At 36.3% G+C, this 22,103-nt stretch overlaps 1 protein-coding gene across 6 annotated transcripts in view; it reads right to left on the bottom strand.

The window, feature by feature from the left end:
• The window catches only part of CEP128 (centrosomal protein 128), a 416,809-nt gene that overhangs the window by 193,358 nt on the left and 201,348 nt on the right, over nucleotides 1-22,103 (bottom strand). For 5 of the 6 annotated variants that reach the window (XM_036882239.2, XM_057488248.1, XM_057488246.1 and 2 more), the window contains one exon: nucleotides 20,289-20,481. In XM_036882239.2, coding sequence (XP_036738134.2) covers nucleotides 20,289-20,481 — 193 coding nt within the window. Of the gene's footprint in view, nucleotides 1-18,475; nucleotides 20,133-20,288; nucleotides 20,482-22,103 lie in introns of those variants that run through there. The other variant, XM_036882240.2, reaches the window with a different exon arrangement.

Here is a 22,103-nt window from a genome sequence, read left to right as displayed (position 1 = left end):
TGTTTGCTTGGAAACAGGGCATTTCACTGAAATTACATTTGCCTCTCCTCTCCTCCCTTATTGAACACCATTATCATAAATGTATTTAGTGAAACATTATGAGAATTGGTGTGTTTACTGTGTCTCTGAAGATGTACTACACACAGCAGCCATTTTCTCTTCCCTGTACTGTCCTAAAAAGCATTTTAACCTCACCATGAACAAAGATACACTATTAAAGAGAACCCGTCAGAGGCCTCACTGATACAGAGGGGGGAACAAGAAATCACATTACCTCTGTGGAGTATTCACATTAAGTAACCATAGTCACAAAGTGCCTGGGAAGCAAGATCAGTCCCTTACTTAAATGTGAGCTCACAAATACAGCTATAGAAAGAATAAGGAAATTAACTTCTATATTTGTTCGTAATCATTAGCATTTCCTTGCAACTAAATCATACTACGCAGATATCTCCCCTCCTGAAGCTCTTTGAAGAAAGGACTCTTCCCAGCTACCACATTTTAGTTTCTAGTAACCCCACACTTTCAAAGTGTTCTTACATCTTAGCTAAATCCTTCCAGCTGCAATTTACATTTCTTTTTGCCGCATGAAAGTTCTTCTTTGTTAAGGTATATCGAGTCAGAATAGAAAAAGATAGGAATGTTAACCTGAGGACAACTGTTATAACATTGCCAGACTCAGATTAGGTTCTAATGGAAAATAGGACTGTGTGAAGGGGGAAAAGAAGGAAGAAATTGTGAATCATTAGTTGGAGGAATACCTGTCCTGGGCCCAGTGAACTTTCAAAGCTTTGAAGAGAGCCAAATTTCTCATGACCATAGGAGTGTAAATTTGTCAGAACAGAATACTTCCCTGGAAATAGTTGTTCTATGGGATTTAAGTAGATGGATATGCAAATTAACTGGTGATCCTGAAAACTATAGTATCCTTTAATCTCAATTTTAAAAGCACATCAGACAGGTGTGGTCTTGGGTGGGTGATTAGGAAGTACATATCACTTCCATGGTGGAGGCACACATGAGAAAAAGTGTGATCTTAGTTTACTGTTTACGGGAGAGAAAGGTTTCTATACCAAAATATTAGAATTAGCTTCATTAATTAGGCCAGAGGCTTGATCCTGTTTAGCTACACAATAAATTATAGGTAGTCTTATGCTAATGTGAAAGAAAATCTGGGAAATATCACAGTTACCACAGTAAGGAGTTAATATCTAAACAGTAAAACTGACCATTTTCTTCTACATAAGTATTTCTAATGGCTTAGTCATTATGATAGCCAAAAAGACTTTAAAGATTTCAACAGAGCAACTTCTTTCTAACACTCTTAACAAAAAGTTGTTGTCTTTACAACTGCAGGGAATAGACCCCAACAAAGTGAGGCGGACAGGCTGTTTCGGTTTGCAAGCCCTACTGCAGCTGACTGAGCAGCACTTCTTCATTCTGATATGTGATATGGTATGAGGAATAGAAGCCTGAGTTTCACAAAGCCCTCTCCCACCTATAATTTTCTGTCTCATCTGGTGAGAAATAACCACTACCACTTGCCCCACAGGCTCAGCTGCCTGACTGTAAAATGGGATTAATAATCCCACATGGCTGTTTTACGGATTAAGTGAAATAATACATATAAAGACTTGAATATCAGCATGCCCTCATGCCTCCATTCCCCTAAAGGCCATCTCAAGGCAATAAAGATCTGACATTACCTGTAGGGGACTGTGCTAAGGAATGTGAGACATGATCAAGAAGTGAATTTAAATACTAGAGTACAAGGGTAATAGTCTCAATAGGAAATAAAGCAAATCTGTGATCTCCTGTGGTTGATGTGATGAATTATTTGTGGAATCTAGGAAGGAGAATGTGTGTATCAAAGTCTTTCCAAATACTATTAAGGAGAACTTGAAGGGCTTTACTCTGGAAATATAAAGAGGGGGAGGATTCTCTTATTGCCAAGTATCCTAGTTTCAAAAGATACAGAGAAAACAGCTTAGCATTAGGACATCATCAGAATAGTTTAATGGGGAAATTCTGAGTTATCATTTAATACTTCATTAACTGTTCTTGTGTCTTGAAGAGACAGAAATAAGAAAAAATCAGTATTGATGTTTGTTTTCATCATGATTGGTAGAGCAGATTTCAGTGTCTAGTGTAGATATACAAAGGGGGTATGGCCTCTGATGACCATACCATCATCTGAGTGGGATCATAAGTGGGATAAAGAAGTAAGAGGCTAAATCTATGCTATTTATTTATCTATTCTTCCACCCATCCAGTCATTCACCTGCCTACCTACCCAAATATCCAGTATGTTTATTTCCTGTTTAAAGGTAAAACATGGTGTCAGATGCAAAGAGAAAACAAGGGTCTATCAAACACAGGATTAAATCTTATTATGAAAAAACATATATGCAGATAGCTAGACAAAAAGGCAGTAAATGGCAAATGTCATGTAATTACATCTAGAAAAGGAAAAATGTCTGCTAGCAAGGGTAATAATAAAGGTGGAGTTTTCGCAAGAAAACAGGGTGTATGTAATGGGGGGAATGGAGGTGCTCCTACAAGAGTTTTAACTTTATTGGTTCAGCAGTGAAAAAGCCACTGGAAGTTCCTGAGCTGAGGGGTCATGAGCTCAAATGTGTTTAATGAAGATTCATCTGGCAGAACAGATTAGAACAGCAGTTGTGTGCATGCACATGTGTGTATGTTTTCTCCAGTGAAACTATATTGGGTGGAGGTCAATTGTGGGGTGTGTTGCAAGTAATTTATTATACAAAATACAAAACCAAAGTCTGAGAATGATTTACTTTTGTGTATTACTCTGAGCATATTCAAGGTTATTTCTCAAAGATGTCACCCATACCAAATGCTTTATGAAATAGCAGGGAAATGGATGGAGGACGCCTCCAGCGAACGGTGTGAACTTGAACACACCCACTGGGAGTATGCCTGCTTGGGAAAGCTGTGAGTGTGGGGGATCTGGCAGGCTCATAAATGAAGACCACTCAAGTAGACTAGAGGTTAAGAAGATCTTGCAAATAAGAAGCTTCTGTAATCCTTGAAGATTTGAAGTAATAAAGAACTAAATAAGAGAGACGTCAACATGTGAGAAACAACCAAGGAAAACTTTGTAAAGTCACTGGCTGCAGGGGACAAGGACGTAGGAGAAAATCACAAATACAAAGATAAATTTTAAATGGTCTCAGGGACACTTTGAAAGTAATAAATCAAGAACATTTTCCTTGCAGTTTCAAATTGAAATTTTATAGTTATTAGGCAATATAGGCTTTATTATACAATATGTAGTCATCCACTATTTTTAAATTTTTCCATCTTAAATTTCATGACATGCACATGTTTATTCTCAGAAACCACATCTGCTATCTAAAGCCTTCTGGAATCCAATTCAATCACAATAAAGAATAATCAAACTTCAAATAATCAAGAATTCAATGGTAAATTGAAGTTTAATGTCTTCATAAGTATACCAGTCATCTGAAAATTGAGTCCATTGTAGGGACAGAGATAATTTTATTAAATCTACTAGGTGTACAACATTAGGTCTGTCATAATCTTTATGTTTACACTTCAATCTCCTATGTCAATGTGCTCCAGCCAAACTCTTTCCCACTTTAGCCCTTCATAAACACTGCTGGGTCAACACTGTCATCATCCCTTGACTGGACTTAGGATCCCCTTATATGTCACTCTTTAAGGAAACCCTGTCCTTTCCACCTCCCTCAGCCCCTACACCACAAAGTTAGAGCCCACATCTGACCTTATAGCACACCCTATACTCATATCCAAGGCCAACTTCTCCACTAAGTGCAGTAGGCACAGTGTCTATGGCCAATGAACATGTCTTCATTTAAATTTATTTTAAAAACCAGAAGAAAAAATAAATATAATAATGAATATATAATAATAAATCCAGCCTGAATTATATTCATCTTCATCTCAACATAGTCAAAAATTCAATTTTTTATGGAGGAAGGGGCACAAAGGCAAAAGCACCTAGGAACCACGAAAGTCATGACGTGTCCCTAGTTACTCTATAGTATTTCTACTAAGAAATGACACCCTGACCGTTTCTGGTTTTTGAAAGTAGGATGGTAGTGCATATTTGGGGATGGATGAAATAATAAATTGCTTACAGCACTTAGTATCTGGCAGAGAGCAATAAATGTCAGCTCATATTATTATCTAAACAATAACTGGGAGACACTATTTGTTACATTGCTGGTAGAAAGAGCAATATAATTCATTCCTTTTGAATTTAGTTTACAGATACTTAAACAGTATTTGCACATAGCAACAAATGTTACCTCAGTAGTAAGTTGACTGTTTCTCACATCAAATCACTCTTTCTTTTCCACTCCCTCTTTCACACTTTTAAGAACTCTTATGAATACAACTGGGCCCAACAGAGAGTCCAGGATAATCTTCTCTTCTTAAAACCCTTAATTTAATTACAACTGCAAAATCTCTTTTGCCATGTAATATAACATATTAACAGGTTCTGAGGGATGCAGAAGTGCACATCTTTGGGGGAGGTGGGCTGGCATTATTCTGCCTAATACAATTGATGCAACTACTATGTATGCAACAAAATAGAAAAAATATAACACTTCAAATAACTCAAAGACAGCAAAGGTATCCTTTGAATTTAATGAAAGCTATTTACTGACCTGAAAACTTACATATCAAATCTATTTTAGAACATGCAACTTTATCTTACTTCTCTTGCTGATTATTCTCATGATTCAAATTCAAGTAGACCAGCCATGAAACAGCTCAAAGTCATGTTTATCAGAAGGTAAAACAAAAAATCTAAGTATTCATTCATATAACATTTTTTATTGGCAAATAGAATATACAGTTTAGTGTGTACAACTTATATAGAGATATACATATGAATTATATATATACTTACACAAAGATTGTGAAACAATGACCACAGATAAGATAATTAATACATCCTTTAGCACAGCTAGTACTATTTTCCTTTATCCCTATGATTTTTTTTTCCCCACCCTGTCCCTCCCTTCCCACTCCTCCTCCCCAGTCCTTTTCCCTTTGGTAACTATTAGTCCATTCTTGGGTTCTGTGATTCCGCTGCTCTTCTGTCCCTTCAGTTTTCCTTTATTCATATACTCCATATACGAGAGAGATCATTTGGTACTTGTCTTTCTCTGCCTGGCTTATTTCACTGAGCATAATACCCTCTAGCTCCATCCATGTTGTTGCAAATGGTAGGATCTGTTTTTTTCTTATAGCTGAGTAATATTCCATTGTGTATATGTCCCACATCTTCTTTATCCATTCATCTACTGATGGACATTTAGGTTGCTTCCACATCTTGGCTATTGTAAATAGTACAGCGATAAACATAGGGGTGCATCTGTCTTTTTCAAACTGGAGTGCTGCATTCTTAGGGTAAATTCCTACAAGTGGAATTCCTGGGTGAAATGGTAAGTCTATTTTCAGCATTTTGAGGAACCTCCATACTGCTTTCCACAATGGTTGAACTAATTTACATTCCCACCAGCAGTGTAGGAGGGTTCCCCTTTCTCCACAACCTTGCCAAGGTTTGTTCTTGATTGTCTTTTCGATGATGGCAATCCTTACTGGTGTGAGGTGATATCTCATTGTGGTTTTAATTTGTATTTCTCTGATGACAAGCAATGTGGAGCATTTTTTCATGTGTCTCTTGGCCATATGAATTTCTTCTTTAGAGAACTGTCTTTTCAGCTCCTCTGCCCATTTTTTAATAGGATTATTTGCTTTTTGTTTGTTGAGGTGTGTGAGCTCTTTATATATTTTGGATGTCAGCCCTTTATCGGATCTGTCATTTGTGAATATATTTTCCCATACTGTAGGATACCTTTTTGTTCTATTGATGGTGTCCTTTGCTGTACAGAAGCTTTTTAGCTTGATATAGTCCGAATTGTTCATTTTTGCTTTTGTTTCCCTTGCCCGGGGAGATATGTTCAAGAAGAGGTCACTCATGTTTATGTCCATGAGATTTTTGCCTATGTTTTTTTCTAAGAGTTTTATGGTTTCATGACTTACATTCAGGTCTTTGATCGATTTCAAATTTACTTTTCTGTATGGGGTTAGACAGTGATCCAGTTTCATTCTCTTAAATGTAGCTGTCCAGTTTTGCCAGCATCATCTGTTGAAGAGACTGTCATTTCCCCATTGTATTTCCATGGCTCCTTTACCGTATATTAATTGACCATATATGTTTGGGTTAATGTTTGGACACTCTATTCTGTTCCACTGGTCTGTGGCTCTGTTCTTGTGCCAGTACCAAATTGTCTTGATTACTGTGGCTTTGTAGTAGAGCTCGAAGTTGGGGAGCGAGATCCCCTCCACTTTATTCTTCCTTCTCAGGATTGCTTTGGCTATTCGGGGTCTTTGGTGGTTCCATATGAATTTTTGAATTATTTGTTCCAGTTCATTGAAGAATGCTGTTGGTAATTTGATAGGGATTGCATTGAATCTGTATATTGCTTTGGGCAGGATGCCCATTTTGATGATATTGATTCTTCCTAGCCAGGAGCATGGGATGAGTTTCCATTTGTTAGTGTCCCCTTTAATTTCTCTTAAGAGTGTCTTATAGTTTTCAGGGTATAGGTCTTTCACTTCCTTGGTTAAGTTTATTCCTAGGTATTTTATTCTTTTTGATGCTATCGTGAATGGAATTGTTTTCCTGATTTCCCTTTCTATTAGTTCATTGTTGGTATATAGGAAAGCCACAGATTTCTGTGTGTTAATTTTGAATCCTGCAACTTTGCTGAATTCCGATATTAGTTCTAGTAGTTTTGCAGTGGAGTCTTTAGGGTTTTTTATGTACAATATCATGTCATCTGCAAATAGTGACAGTTTGACTTCTTCTTTACCAATCTGGATTCCTTGTATTTCTTTGTTTTGTCTGACGGCCATGCCCAGGACCTCCAGTACTATGTTGAATAACAGTGGAGAGAGTGGGCATCCCTGTCTTATTCCCAATCTCAGAGGAAAAGCTTTCAGTCTCTCGCTGTTCACTATGATGTTAGGTGTGGGTTTATCATATATGGCCTTTATTATGTTCAGGTACTTGCCATCTATGCCCATTCTGTTGAGAGTTTTTATCATGAATGGATGTTGAATTTTGTCAAATGCTTTCTCAGCATCTATGGAGATGATCATGTGGTTTTCGTCCTTCTTTTTGTTGATGTGGTGGATGATGTTGATGGATTTTTGAATACTGTACCATCCTTGCATCCCTGGGATGAATCCCACTTGGTCATGGTGTATGATGCTCTTGATGTATTTTTGAATTCGGTTTGCTAATATTTTGTTGAGTATTTTTGAGTCTACATTCATCAGGGATATTGGTGTGTAGTTTTCTTTTTTGGTGGGGTCTTTGCCTGGTTTTGGTATTAGGGTGACATTGGCTTCATAGAATGAGTTTGGGAGTATTCCCTCCTCTTCTATTTTTTGGAAAACTTTAAGGAGAATGGGTATTATCTCTTTTCTGTATGTCTGATAAAATTCTGAAGTAAATCCATCTGGCCCAGGGATTTTGTTCTTGGGTAGTTTTTTGATTACTGCTTCAATTTCATTGCTGGTAATTGGTCTATTTAGATTTTCTGTCTCTTTCTGGGTCAGTCTTGGAAGGTTGTATTTTTCTAGGAAGTTGTCCATTTCTCCTAGGTTTTTCAGCTTGTTAGCATATAGGTTTTCATAGTATTCTCTAATAATTCTTTGTATTTCTATGGGGCCCATTGTGATTTTTCCTTTCTTGTTTCTGATTCTGTTGATGTGTGTTGACTCTCTTTTACTCTTGATAAGTCTGGCTAGAGGCTTATCTATTTTGTTTATTCTCTTGAAGAACCAGCCCTTGCTTTCATTGACTTTTTCTATTGTTTGATTCTTCTCAATTTTATTTATTTCTTCTCTGATCTTTATTATGTCCCTCCTTCTGCTGACATTAGGCCTCATTAGTTCTTCTTTTTCCAATTTCGATAATTGTGACATTAGACTATTCATTTGGGATTATTCTTCCTTCTTTAAATATGCCTGGATTGCTATATACTTTCCTCTTAAGACTGCTTTTCCTGCATCCCACAGAAGTTGGGGCTTTGTGTTATTGTTGTCATTTGTTTCCATATATTGCTGGATCTCCATTTTGATTTGGTTGTTGATCCATTGATTATTTAGGAGCAAGTTTTAGAGCTTCCATGTGTTTGTGAGCCTTTTTGCTTTCTTTGTACAATTCATTTCTACTTTTATACCTCTGTGGTCTGAAACGTTGGTTGGTAGGATTTCAGTCTTTTGGAATTTACTGAGGTTCTTTTTGTGGCCTAATATGTGGTCTATTCTGGAGAATGTTCCATGTGCACTTGAGAAGAATGTGTATCCTGTTGCTTTTGGATGTAGAGTTCTATAGATGTCTATTAGGTTCATCTGTTCTAGTGTGTTGTTCAGTGCCTCTGTGTCCTTACTTATTTTCTGTCTGGTGGATCTGTTCTTTGGAGTGAGTGGTGTGTTGAAGTCTCCCAAAATGAATGCATTGCATTCTATTTCCTCCTTTAATTCTGTTAGTATTTGTTTCACATATATTGGTGCTCCTGTATTGGGTGCATGTATGTTTATAATGGTTATATCCTCTTGTTGGACTGAGCCCTTTATCATTATGTAGTGTCCTTCTTTATCTCTTGTTACTTTCTTTGTTTTGAAGTCTATTTTGTCTGATACTAGATTGCAACACCTGCTTTTTTCTCCCTATTGTTTGCATGAAATATCTTTTTCCATCTCTTGACTTCTAATCAGTGAATGTCTTTGGGTTTGAGGTGAGTCTCTTGTAAGCAGCATATAGATGGTTCTTGCTTTTTTATCCATTCTATTACTCTGTGTCTTTTGATTGGTGCATTCAGTCCATTTACATTTAGGGTGATTATTGAAAGATATGTACCTATTGCCATTGCAGGCTTTAGATTCGTGGTTACCAAAGGTTCAAGGTTAGCTTCTTTACTACCTTACTGTCTAACTTTACTCCCTTATTGATCTATTATAAATGCAGCCTGATGATTATTTTTCTCCCTTTTTATTCCTCCTCATCCATTCTTCATATGTTGGGTGTTTTGTTCTGTGCTCTTTTTAGGAGTTCTCCCATCTAGAGCAGTCCCTTTAAAATACCCTGTAGCGATGGTTTGTGGGAGGCAAATTCCCTCAAGTTTTGCTTGTCTGGGAATTGTTTAATCCCTCCTTCATATTTAAATTATAATCGTGCTGGATACAGTATCCTTGGTTCAAGGCCCTTCTGTTTCTTTGCATTAAATATATCATGCCATTCTTTTCTGGCCTGTAAGGTTTCTGTTAAGAAGTCTGATGATAGCCTGATGGGTTTTCCTTTGTAGGTGACCTTTTTTTTCCTCTCTGGCTGCCTTTAGAACTCTGTCCTTGTTCTTGATCTTTGTCATTTTAATTATTATGTGTCTTGGTGTTGTCCTCTTTGGGTCCTTTCTGTTGGGAGTTCTGTATACTTCCATAGTCTGAGCAACTATTTCCTCCCCCAGTTTGGGGAAGTTCTCAGCAATTATTTCTTCAAAGGCACTTTCTATCCCTTTTTCTCTCTTCTTCTTCTTCTGGTACCCCTATAATAAGGATATTGTTCCTTTTGGATTGGTCACACAGTTCTCTTAACATTGTTTCATTCCTGGAGATCCTTTTATCTCTCTCTGCGTCAGCTTCTATGCGTTCCTGTTCTCTGGTTTCTATTCCATCAATGGCCTCTTGCGTCTTATCCATTCTGCTTATAAATCCTTCCAGAGTTTGTTTCACTTCTGTAATCTCCCTCCGAACTTCATCCCTTAGCTCTTGCATATTTCTCTGCAGCTCTGTCAGCATGTTTATGATTTCTATTTTGAATTCTTTTTCAGGGAGCCTGGTTAGGTCTATCTCCTTCTCAGGTATTGTCTCTGTGATTTTTGTCCGTCTCAGATTTTGCCTTTTCATGGAGATAGGGATAGTTTGCGGAGCTGGGGCGAGTAACCGCTGGGAGAACATCCCTTCTTGTTGGTTTGTGGCCTTCCTCTCCTGGGAGAACAGCGACCTCTAGTGGCTTGTGCGGGGCAGCTGCGTGCAGACCGGGCCTCTGATTCTTGCCCGGCCGCTACATAGTTTAGCTCCGCAGTTGCTGTGGGCGTGGCCTGCCTCTGGCTGCTGCTCCGATGTAGCCGAGCTGTGTTGGAGGGGAAACGGCCGGGAGGCTGTTTATCTTCGTGAGGGGCCTCCGAGATGCCCTGCTGCACAGGGAGTTAGGGTGCCCAGAGTTCCCCCGGATTCCCAGCTGCTGGGCTAAGTGTCCCGGGAGGCTCCCGTCCAGCTGTGGGGTCCCTGTCCCTTTAAGAGTTTCAAAAAGCACTCGCTTCTCTTTGTTCCCGGGGAGCCAGATGCAGGGACCGACTCACAGGTCTTACTGTCCTGTTTCCCCAGTTTCCAGCAGCCCATGCACGCACTGTGTCTGTGCTCTGGTGCGGATGGCTAGGGCTGGGTGTTTAGCAGTCCTGGGCTCCCTCTCCCTCCCCGCACCGACTCCTCTCCTCCCGCCAGGAGCTGGGGTGGGGGGTGCACTCAGGTCCCGCCTAGCTGCAGCTTGTATCTTACGCCCTTCACGAGGCACTGGGTTCTCACAGGTGTGGATGTAGCCTGGCTGTTGTCCTGTGTCTTCTGGTCTCTCTTTTAGGGAAAGTTGTATTTGTTGTATTTTCAAAAATATATGTGGTTTTGGGAGGAGATTTCTGCTGCTCTACTCACGCCGCCATCTTGGCTCCCCATATTACATATTTAACATTTATTTTCCAGAACATATTCCAGAAAACTCACACATCCAATAATTTAGAAAATGAAAAATGTCAACTTTAAATATTTTAATTCGCTAATCAATATTTAACTGTTACCAACTGAGTTTATTACCAGAGATATTGAAAATGTTTGTCTTTAGTTTAGCTAATAGAAGAAGTACAAGCATTAGGCCTACTACACAGATGGATGGATGATCAGAGAAACTTACAGCTACCTAAACAACTAGCCATAATTCCTTGCCAAATTATTCATTAACAGTATGAATGCTCATTACGTATTCAATTGTAGTTCACATCTGCACAGATCTGGAGCTCCAGGTATACCACTAATTTATTTAATCTTCTTCCTAAGAAGCCATGGAGTTTAACTTCAATCCTGTTGACCTGGCTAGATTTCATATCATAACATAAAATACATGAGAAACAAAACTATTATAGTGAAGCAAAAATAAGCAAAAACACAGATTAAGACTTAAGCACAATTCTGATTTGACTGAAAGAGAGGACATTACATTAAAAAAAAAAAGTACTGTTTCTCAATTGGTTTTGGAAAATAATTACAAAGAAAGCCTGAAAATAAATGAGATGACATAACTTCACATTAAACAAAATTTTAGTTTAATGAGTTTATATAATTTCCTTAATCTATCAATTAAAATAAACTGTCATTTTCTCTAATAATCAACATCACCAAACTTCTGAACAAACTGGTGACAATGTAAAATAAAGTGCTGAACAGATTTTTTTTTTAATTAACAAGAATCCAAATACATAAATGTATTACACTCAGAGATCACCACCTAAATTAACTTAGAATGTTGAATTCCACTCAATATGCAACAGAAAAAACTTGTTTTCCTTATTGACAGACAAGAACTAATATTTCCTTAAGTGCCATGATTGTCAAACACTCTTTCAATGAGACAAACTAAAAAGTTGCTTGAAATGATGTGGGGAACGTAGATGAATTGGTGAGTGGCGGGAAAATAAAACCAATAAATTAATAATGGATATACAAAAATAAATGATGCAACCCCATGTCTATCCTAGGAAAGATGCCTTCAGTTTGCAAGTCCATCCCTTGTTTCTGTCCTATAAATGATTTCTAAGAAATTATCCACTGTTCAGTTCAGCCATCCAACTGCAGAAGTGATACAGAGGTAATATAGATATTCAGAGGAAGAACAAGGAAAACAGATAAATCAGCTGATAACAGTTTCTCAGAAAAGTAGGAACAGTGAAACCAAAGGAAAAATCCATAAAAGTTGAGATCAACAATAGCAGAGACAAATCTGGCAGGTGAAAACCTTTAGAAATGCAGAGTGTGTTCCCCAACTTCAAGCTCTACTACAAAGCCACAATAATCAAGACAATTTGGTACTGGCACAAGAACAGAACCATAGACCAATGGAACAGACTACAGAGCCTTGACATAAACTCAACCATATATGGTCAATTAATATATGATAAAGGAGCCATGGACATACAACGGGGAAATGACAGCCTCTTCAACAACTGATGTTGGTAAAACTGGACAGCTACATGAAAGAGAATGAAACTGGATTATTGTTTAACCCCATACACAAAAGTAAACTCAAAATGGATTAAAGACCTAAATGTAAGTTATGAAACCATAAAACTCTTAGAAGACAACATAGGCAAAAATCTCCTGAATATAAGCATGAGAAACTTATTCCTGAATGCATCTCCTTGAGCAAGGAAAACAAAAGCAAAAATGAACACAAGGGACTACATCAAACTAAAGTTTTTGTATAGCAAAGGACACCATCAACAGAACAAAAAGGCATCCTACAGTATGGGAGAATATGTTTGTAAATGACATATGTGACAAGGAGTTAACATCCAAAATATATAAAGAATTCACACACCTCAACACCCAAAAAGCAAAGAACCTGATTAAAAAATAGGCAGAGGATATGAAGAGACAGTTCTCCAAAGAAGAAATTCAGATGGCCAACAGACACATGAAAAGATGCTCCACATCACTAACCATCAGGGAAATGCAAATTAAAACCACAGTGAGATATCACCTCACACCAGTAAGGATCGCCAGCATTGAAAAGACTAAGAACAACAAGTGCTGGCAAGGATGCAAAGAAAGGGGAACCCTCCTACACTGCTGGTGGGAATATAAGCTAGTTCAACCTTTGTGGAAAGCAATATGGAGGTTCCTCAAAAGACTAAAAACAGAAATACCATTTGAGTCAGGAATTCCACTCCTAGGAATTTACCCAAAGAAAACAAGTTCTCAGATTCAAAAAGACATATGCACCCCTATGTTTATTGCAGCACTATTTATAATAGCCAAGATATGGAAGCAACCTAAGTGTCCATCAGTAGATGAATGGAAAAAGAAGATGTGGTACATATACACAATGGAATATTATTCAGCCATAAGAAAGAAACAAATCCTACCATTTAGAACAACATGGATGGAGCTGGAGGACATTATGCTCAGTGAAATAAGCCAGGCAGAGAAAGACAAGTGCCAAATGATTTCCCTCATCTGTGGAGTATAACAACAAAGCAAAACTGAAGGAACAAAATAGCAGCACATTCACAGACTCCAAGAAGGGACTAGTGGTTACCAAAAGGGAGGGGTGGGGGAGGGATGAAGAAGGGGATTGTGGGGTACATGATTGGTGCATATGGTGTGTGTGGGGTCAGAGGGAAGACAGTGTAGCTCAAAGAAGACAAATAGGGACTCTGTGGCATTTTACTACACTTATGGACAGTGACTACAATGGGGTATGGGTGAGGACTTGATAATATGGGTAAATAGTAATCACATTGTTTTTTCATGTGAAACCTTCATAAGAGTGTATATCAATAATACATTAATAAAAAAAATTAAAAAAAAAAAAAGAAATACAGAGTGACTTTTAGAATCATTGCCTTGATACAGCACAGCAACTTTAGAATGATGAAAAAATGAGCCCTATATCTACTATATAGTAAAAATAACTCATTCTCAGAGTCACCTATAAGAACAGAATAATGAGCGAATAGTATACTAGCTTCACCACTAAGCTGGTTCTATGCCTTGTTTATCTATTATCTACCCCATGACATGAGTTATTCATTGAAAGCAGCTTGCAAAAAATATAGTCATGAGAACTGTTCTACAATCTGGCTTAAAACTCACAAACCGGTCTCCTCAAAGTCTTACATAGCAAATCCAGTAGCCACCTCTCATTCTTCCCATACTTTTCTCTTAACAGGTATTAAGCATATACAAGGCAAAGAACAATTAAACCCAATCACAGATGTTGAAGAACTAACCTTCAAAATACGGAAACTTCTATGCAAATTATTGCGATAGGTGAAACTGCCAAAAACAGGATATTCAAAGTACTAACAAGGTAAGGAAGAAGAAATGCCTAAATGCTAACTCTTTTGCTTGTTCTTTCCAAGATTCATTTTTCCACCTTTACTTCTGAACCCATGCATATCTTCTGGGACCCTGCTGTACCAATTAACCTTTCTTTCACTTCTTCATCCTCTTGCATTCCTGGATCCTTCTATTCAACATTTATAATCAGGCTTAAGTTTGTCTATGATGAAAAGCAAATAGAAAATAATATTCTTAAAATTATAGTCATTCTACAATTAAGGACTGGAACTATTTTAGACATATACACAGTTTTAATATTGTTTACTTTTTTGCAATTCAATTGATTTGAATTTTTCTTCACATGTTTTACTAGAGAGCTAACTCAAATCATAGTATAAAATGGAGTTAGAATTACTACTAACAATATTATAGTGTCCATACATGAATCAGCAGACTCTTAGAAAATATCACAAAGTGAATAAAAATATAAATGGCTTAAATCCTTCTACTATAAAACATAATACATAACTAAAATATTAGGAAAGACAAATATTGTTACCTAATCCCAAAGTATCATCAACAAAATGCAAACCACTCTAATTAAACTACTTAACTTCAGCCAAATATTTGCTGATACACCTTTTGGCTAAATAGGCTCATTTTGGTTATGTAGAGTCCATTGCTATTTTTTTATCACCAAACATAAATATTATGGTTCCCCTACTGTGTCCATTAATGTTCTTTCATTCACTCATTCATTAATTTATTCAGCAAATTCCCAATACACCTATTGTGTGCCAGATTCTTTCTAGGCACTGGAGGGTACAGCTTTGAAAAAACAAAAATCATTACTTTCATAGAGCCTCCATTCTAGTGGATGATTCTCAATTGCATGTCTTCCCAAAACTCATTCAGGTAAGAAATAATATATTTCTGGGCCAGCACAGTTCTCTGAATGCTTGCCACAGCCACTGTCACTGCTAAAAAAAGATTTAAAATTGCTGAACTGGAAAAAAAAAAAAAAGGTAGGGTAATAATGCACCTCTTCCCTGCCTACTTCTTGGCCAAGGCAGAGATACTGAGCGAAAACAATCAAACCACCTGAGTAATGGGTTCTCTGCTGCAAAAATATTACTTTCTAGAGTGGCTTGAGGACTGCTTTCCTTCTTCCACATCTTACTAGTAGTTTCCCTTTTATTCAGAAGAGGTAACTCCCTAACAAAGAGGCCTTGACAAAGGCTTGTTTCATCCTCGCAAATACATTCCCAGTAAGTGAGGTATTACAGGAAGGGACAGATCCAGGGAGCCTGACTCTACAGGACATGCTGCTGAGAATTACTGTCTTTCTAGGCATTGTATCCATCATCGTATCAGGGTAGGGAACTGGTGAAGATCCCACCTAGTCCATCAATGCCAAATGAGGTTAACACCCAGCCAAAACTAGAAATTGGGTAAGAAGATCAAATTTCATCTTTAAGGGAAAGGAATTTCAGAGGCCATGTTAATTTCTATTACTTCAGGAAAAAAAGTTATGAATACTAAATAGTCATAGCCACAAGTACAGAGTACCTGGAGAGCAGCAAGGGTCACCTGTGTAAGGAAGAGTTCATAATTTCAGTTTAAGAGAAAATATGTTAAGAAAATTACCTGCTCTATTTGCTCATAATCATTAGCATTTCATACAGCAAGAAAGCAACTAAATCATACTACTCTGGTGACCCTCTTTCTGAAGATCTTTGAAAAAAGGAATCCTTTCAACTTCCACATAAATTTCAGTTTTTAGTAAACCTCATAGTTTCAAAGTATTCTTATAGAGGAATCTTGACACAGAGGAGCAGTGAGTTATCAGAGTACTAAGAAGACAGACAGCAGTTGGTTTATTAAGAAATTGTTAAAAATAACTATGTACCCAAGTTAAAGTATCATACCTAAATCCTCCCAGCTACAGCTTACATCTCTTTACTCTTGTCTTGGGTGCCATGCATAACAGAGAAGGATTTCTAAGCCAGTAATCACCGAATTCCTAAGACGTCCATGACAATAACTTCTCAACACATTTCTTCCCCTTTTGGAATACTCCAGCCCAAACCTATGGGCTTACAATAGCCCAGGAAGCATAAGACTACTGAGATCAACAAATCTGACAGCTCACCAAATGAAACTCCTTGTGTATGGGCCTCAATTAACCTGACACATATGAATTAATATGACATTAAACCCAACTAAAAATATTAATCCAGAGAAAGCTGATTCCAATGAATAGGAAGTTTCTCTGTCATGTTTCACTTGTAAGTAGGTTAACTTAGTTCTACCTAACAGATAAGTTTCTAAGACACAGAGGGAATCAAACATAAATTTGTACAATTAAGTTTGATACTTCAGAAATATCTCAATTTAATCACCTCTATGCATACCATTGTAAACAAATGAAGTGTGCAAGAAAAGATCATTATGCACAGAAACCTTACAGAAAATCTTTCTTTTTCTTGTGGACATCCTGCTGCATTCTTCCGGATCTAAATCAAATATCATGCCTTACAAAAAACCTCCTCATACGGGCCTCAACAGAGGTAATCAGCACTCCCCTTTTCACCAGGAACACGTTGCTTATATTTCTAATAACCTGTTTATTTCTTTCTACCTCCTAATAAACATGTTTTTAAGTCTCCAACTACAGCAGCCTTTGGTCATCATCATTCATATTAAGTGCTCATTATTTCTAAGTCACCAGACAGCATCTCATATACAATACACACATAAGGCAAGAGATTATCATATCATTTCTCAATTACAAAAGTTTGGGTCTTCCCAACACATTTTTTTTAATTAATGATTTTTAAGGAATAGGTAAAAAAATACAGTCTCTTTTTATCTCCCTCCAAATCAGCCCCTTCTTCCTGACTTTCATGTTTTTCCCAATGGCAAAACCACTAAGTCCTTAGAGTCTCCTGTGAGCCTTCTCTCTCTCTCATGCACACTGCAGTCTTGTGCTAATTCCTCCACAATATATTTTGCATTTGTTGCCACTACCAATGTCCTTCTTCAATCCCTCTTCTGCTTTTATTGAGACAATTACAATAGATTCCTACCTGGACACATTTCACAATCAATACTAAGATAGACTCTAATAACAGAGTTTTTAAATATATAAAGAAAAGAAATCACACCTGCAGACACACAAAGTAAATAGTTGAATATTTTAACAATCTTGTATCACTTATGGATAAAAACAATAGAGATAAATAAATCACCTCAGACAAAGAATACTGTGAAACAATTTGGCGTAAGTGACATTTACAAAACTTTTCAAGGTAAATGTAAAGCATACCTTATTTTCAAGCACACATGGAAAATTAACTAAGATAAAACAAGTGTCAGTAAATTTCGAAGGATCAAAATCAGGGAGAGTATATTCTATGGCCCCAAGGGTATTAAGTTAAAAATCAATAATAAAATACCTAGAAAATTCTATATATATTGGAAATTAAGTAGTATACTTCCAAAAAATTCATGGATTAAAGGAGAAATTATAAGAGAAATATTTTCTAATTCACATTCAATGATTAAAAAACTACAACATACAAGTTTTGTAGAATGCACTTACAATATTATTAAGATGAAAATTTATAACTTTAAATGATTATATTAGGAAAGAAAGGTATTAAAATAAGGCTTCCAACTAAACAATCCAGAAAAAAAGGAGCAAATGACTCACTAAGTAAAGGGAAGGGGAAAATAAGATAAAGATCAATAAAGCATTAAAAGACAAAGAAAAATATTTTAAACTCAAAGATTTTCTCGGGAAATATTAATAAATTAATAAAACCCACAACAAGACTTCTAAAGAAGAGAGAAAACAAATTACCGATACAAGAATATAATAGGAGGTATCAGTAAAGATAATATAGAAATTAAAGAATTAAAAAGAGGTTTTTATGAAAAATTTTAACCAAATAAATTTAACAAATTAGATGAACAAATAGCTTGAAAGGCACATATTAATAAAACTGACCCAAGAAGAAGTAGAAATTCTGAGTAGCCATATATCTATAATTTGAGTTTCCCAAATTTCCAAAATGAAAACTACAGGCCCAGGAGGCTTCATCAATGAATTCTATCATATGTGTAAAAAGAAATAATACAAACTTTACACAAATGCTTCAAAAAAATAAAAGGGAAAACATAACTTATTTTAAGAGAACATATTGTTACACTATTTTATACTTACTATTATATTAACATTCAAATCACATAAAGACATTATAAGAAAGGAAGCTATAGACCAATACTCCTCATGAACATACACTCAAAAATTCTTAACAGACTATTAATAAATCAAATTCACATGCAAAAGGGAAAGTACATTTTGACAAAGTGTAGTTTATCCTAGGAATTAGTTCAGTATATTAAGCCTAGTCTAATATGTACTAGAGATCCCAACCAGTTGAATAAAACAAGAAAAAAGAAAAAGGGAGAAGCAAAACTGTCCTCATTTGCAGATGACATGATCATGTACAAGGAAAACCCTAATTACTAAGGAACCAACAACAATAAAAGCTACTGAAATTAATAACTTGCTTGACAAGCTTAACAAGGTTGCAGGATACAAAGTAAATAATTTACAGGGTGACAATATTGATAATATTTACTAAAAGAAAAACTGGCTTGTAAACTAGTGTTAAATATCAACAATCTGTAACATGTATAGAGATCATACAGAGTTCTATCCGTAAGTGCAATAATTAGATCCTATTGTACCATTTAAAAAAATACAACAGCTCCTCTGACTTTTACTAATGGCAGAGTTTATATATTTCAGTTGCACTAACCAGCAATTATTAAAGGGTGGTTTGGGGACCATATGACACCCCTTAATAAAAATACTAAGATATTATTTGCCTTATTCACACACAATTTCTCATGAATGAAAAGTGCTGTTTTTCCAGATGTTACATGACATGTAATAACAACAGATTAAATGCAGAGGCAACCAATCTTTTTGTATTGGGAAATAGTTAAATTCAATTAATTTTATGCTAATATGTAATGGGTTTATAATAGTTATTTCAAAGGAATACTTTTAAATATTCAGCTTTCACATCATAGATATTGATACATATAACATACATTAATAAAAGCTCTTTAAATTCTCAAAAATTTTAAGAATGTAAAATGGTCTTTATCCCCTAAAAAAATAAGAATCATTGCAATACAGCAGTGGAAAATTTTTAAGTAGTACATATGGAGAGAATAATCCTGATCACAAAAATGAAAAACAAAAAATTTATTTGATAGGACTACCATATGTTAATGTTTAGTTTTTCTTAGTGGGACAATATATTAACCTTCTTTATGATTCTTAAATTAATAAAGTTCAACAATAAGGAAGACTTAAATCCAACAAAACATAAGGCATACCAAAGATTCCCAAACATGCTGTTTTTCTTCTTCCCATCAAGATACATCTCTAGTAGAGCAGAACAGAAAAGTAGTTTTCCAAGTCTCCTGTCTAACTTTTAAAGTGAAGTATAGCTAACATAATAGACATAGTAAACCGTGTCCCATGTTCTCCAAAATTCTCCTCCCCTTAACTCTATTATTTTCACCATTATGCATACAACCTTCTTTTATTACATTTTTTTTTTGTCACCCCACTCAAAATAATATAAGCTAAACAAGAGCAGGAATTTTTTCTGCTTAATTCACTAATGTATCACCAGCACCTATAATAATGCCCAAGACAACATAAGCACAGAGTAAACACTCACTGAATGAGTATCTGTTGAATATATTTTGTCATTATACCAGGGAAGAGCAAACATGTCTTACCAAGTTAACACTTGCAAACGACCAACAGACACAAGTGCTACGTACACAGGAGGGACAGAGCAGCTGAAGGAAAAACTCTCAAGATGGAATGGTTTTCTCTTCCAGACCCAGAATGACGGAAGATAAGAAGGCAAGAGACATGAAAAGGAGACGATTTGGAAACACTGTGAACTAGAGGCAAGAGAAACAAGTTTTCTTTCAATCTTAGGATTCCATGAACCAAAGAAAAAGAAAAGTAAGAGCAGCCAACACACCTCTCTTCTCCCGATGTATTTCTTCCAGAAGCTGCTCCTGTCTTTCTATCTGTTCAAAGAGACACTGGAGCTCAGATTCTTTGTTTTCCGTCAGATTCCTGAGTTGTTGTCTGCACAGCATCAACTGGTGCCGCAGACTTTTCTCTCTGTTTTCTCGCTCTTTCAGTTCCTCACAGAGCCACTGAAGTTTAGTCTAAAAAATAAACAAATAAATAAATGCCATTTATAACTAGTTTTTTAAAAATCTAGAAAACAGTAGTATTTATTGAAATATGAAATAAAAAGTCATAGTGAGCTAAATGATAGTAACTAAGAAATTTAAGCCAAAAAAATACCCAAAAGGTTTTAATTTGCATAATGTTTTATATCAGTTAAAAACTGGTACAGAAATTAAGTCATGATTTGGTACACTATATTACCTTTGGAAAGGCAATACTGTAGAAAAGTTCGGCCTGCTAAACTTTCTATCATAATACAATTAGCCCCCTAATTTGACATACAAGGCAGTCTAGTATATCATTTGAAAATAAAAAACACTCCAGAATAGAACTGAAGTCTTGTTATAAAGGAGAACTTTACTTCAGAAATTTAAAAAGAGGATAAAAGTCCTAGTTTTAGTTCCTAAAAATGTATAGGCCCAAGGGTCCAGCTAATCAAATAGAGAGAGAGAGATCCCCTACAGCATGAAGGAGATAAAGGCAATATTTATCCACATTTAAAAGACTAGGATATTCAATCTAAGTAACTCTCCTTTCCATAGATTCTAACTTCCTCATCTTTAATATGTAGATAATTCCAGCAGGTGAAAAAAGAAATTTTTCTTCTACTTTCAATAGAACAGGATTTCAGTCAGATCTTAGGACCTGCCCAAGTGAGGCCACCCTTCAAAGTCTACTTGATTTTAAATAATCTAAAGTCTTTACTTCAATAAATTGCAAAATGAGGAAAGCAGTGGAGTAGAAGGGGAAAATTAGGCTAAGCTAAGGGACAATTTCCCTGGATAGCACTCATCTGTAAGAAAGTTCTAGGCCTCCAGAAGTCAGGGAGGTTCTCAGGACACACCACAGCACATTAACAGTAGCTGTGATAGAACAGTTTAGGATATGATGAAGTGGGACTGGGATATGGCCCCTAGACTGGGGGCTCCCCACATACATCAGCTTTCAAACATCCCCACAACTGAAAAAGAGGCACAGTTCCTTTGGTGAGAAGGTTTGTCTAGAAAACCGTACCTCTGTGACATAAGACAGATATCATTAGTCAAATTAACAAAACATTATACAATATCATAAGATAACTGATGTATATATCAATTATTTGTGAATTTGTTGGGTGGGGGGAAATCATGCTTGTAAAGGCAAAACTTAGATCATATTTACTAATATAAATTCTTATCAAAAACAAACTTCATAGAAGTTCTAGGTCTCCAGAATAATAAGGAGTTCTGAAGAACTATTCTTCAATGAAATACCTGTAACTGCTGAAAAAAAAATATTTTAATTAAAGTCTCTAGAAATTGTTCTAAGGCCATACAGCAAATGAAGAAACATGTATTCAAGAAACTCTATTAGATTTCATTAACAACCTCAAATTCTGTGGCATTTGAGCCATCACTGACTCCCACCTTCCTACCCTACATTATAAAAGCTGCACTCCTCATCCCAGAAAGGTACTGCCAAGAAGACAGGGTTCCCTATCCCCCAAGTTCACCGTCAAGGTATATGACATTGTGACATAGAAAGATATTTGTTCTTTTTTCTGTGGTTCCTGGCACAAAGCTCCTAAAGCCCTTGGAATTTCCAGAGTGATAGAAGG

This window comes from Manis pentadactyla, chromosome 11, assembly GCF_030020395.1.
Source record: "Manis pentadactyla isolate mManPen7 chromosome 11, mManPen7.hap1, whole genome shotgun sequence".
NCBI lineage: Eukaryota > Metazoa > Chordata > Mammalia > Pholidota > Manidae > Manis > Manis pentadactyla.
The sequence above is the reverse complement of the archived record's forward strand: the minus strand, read 5'-3'. Positions and strand labels throughout refer to the sequence as shown.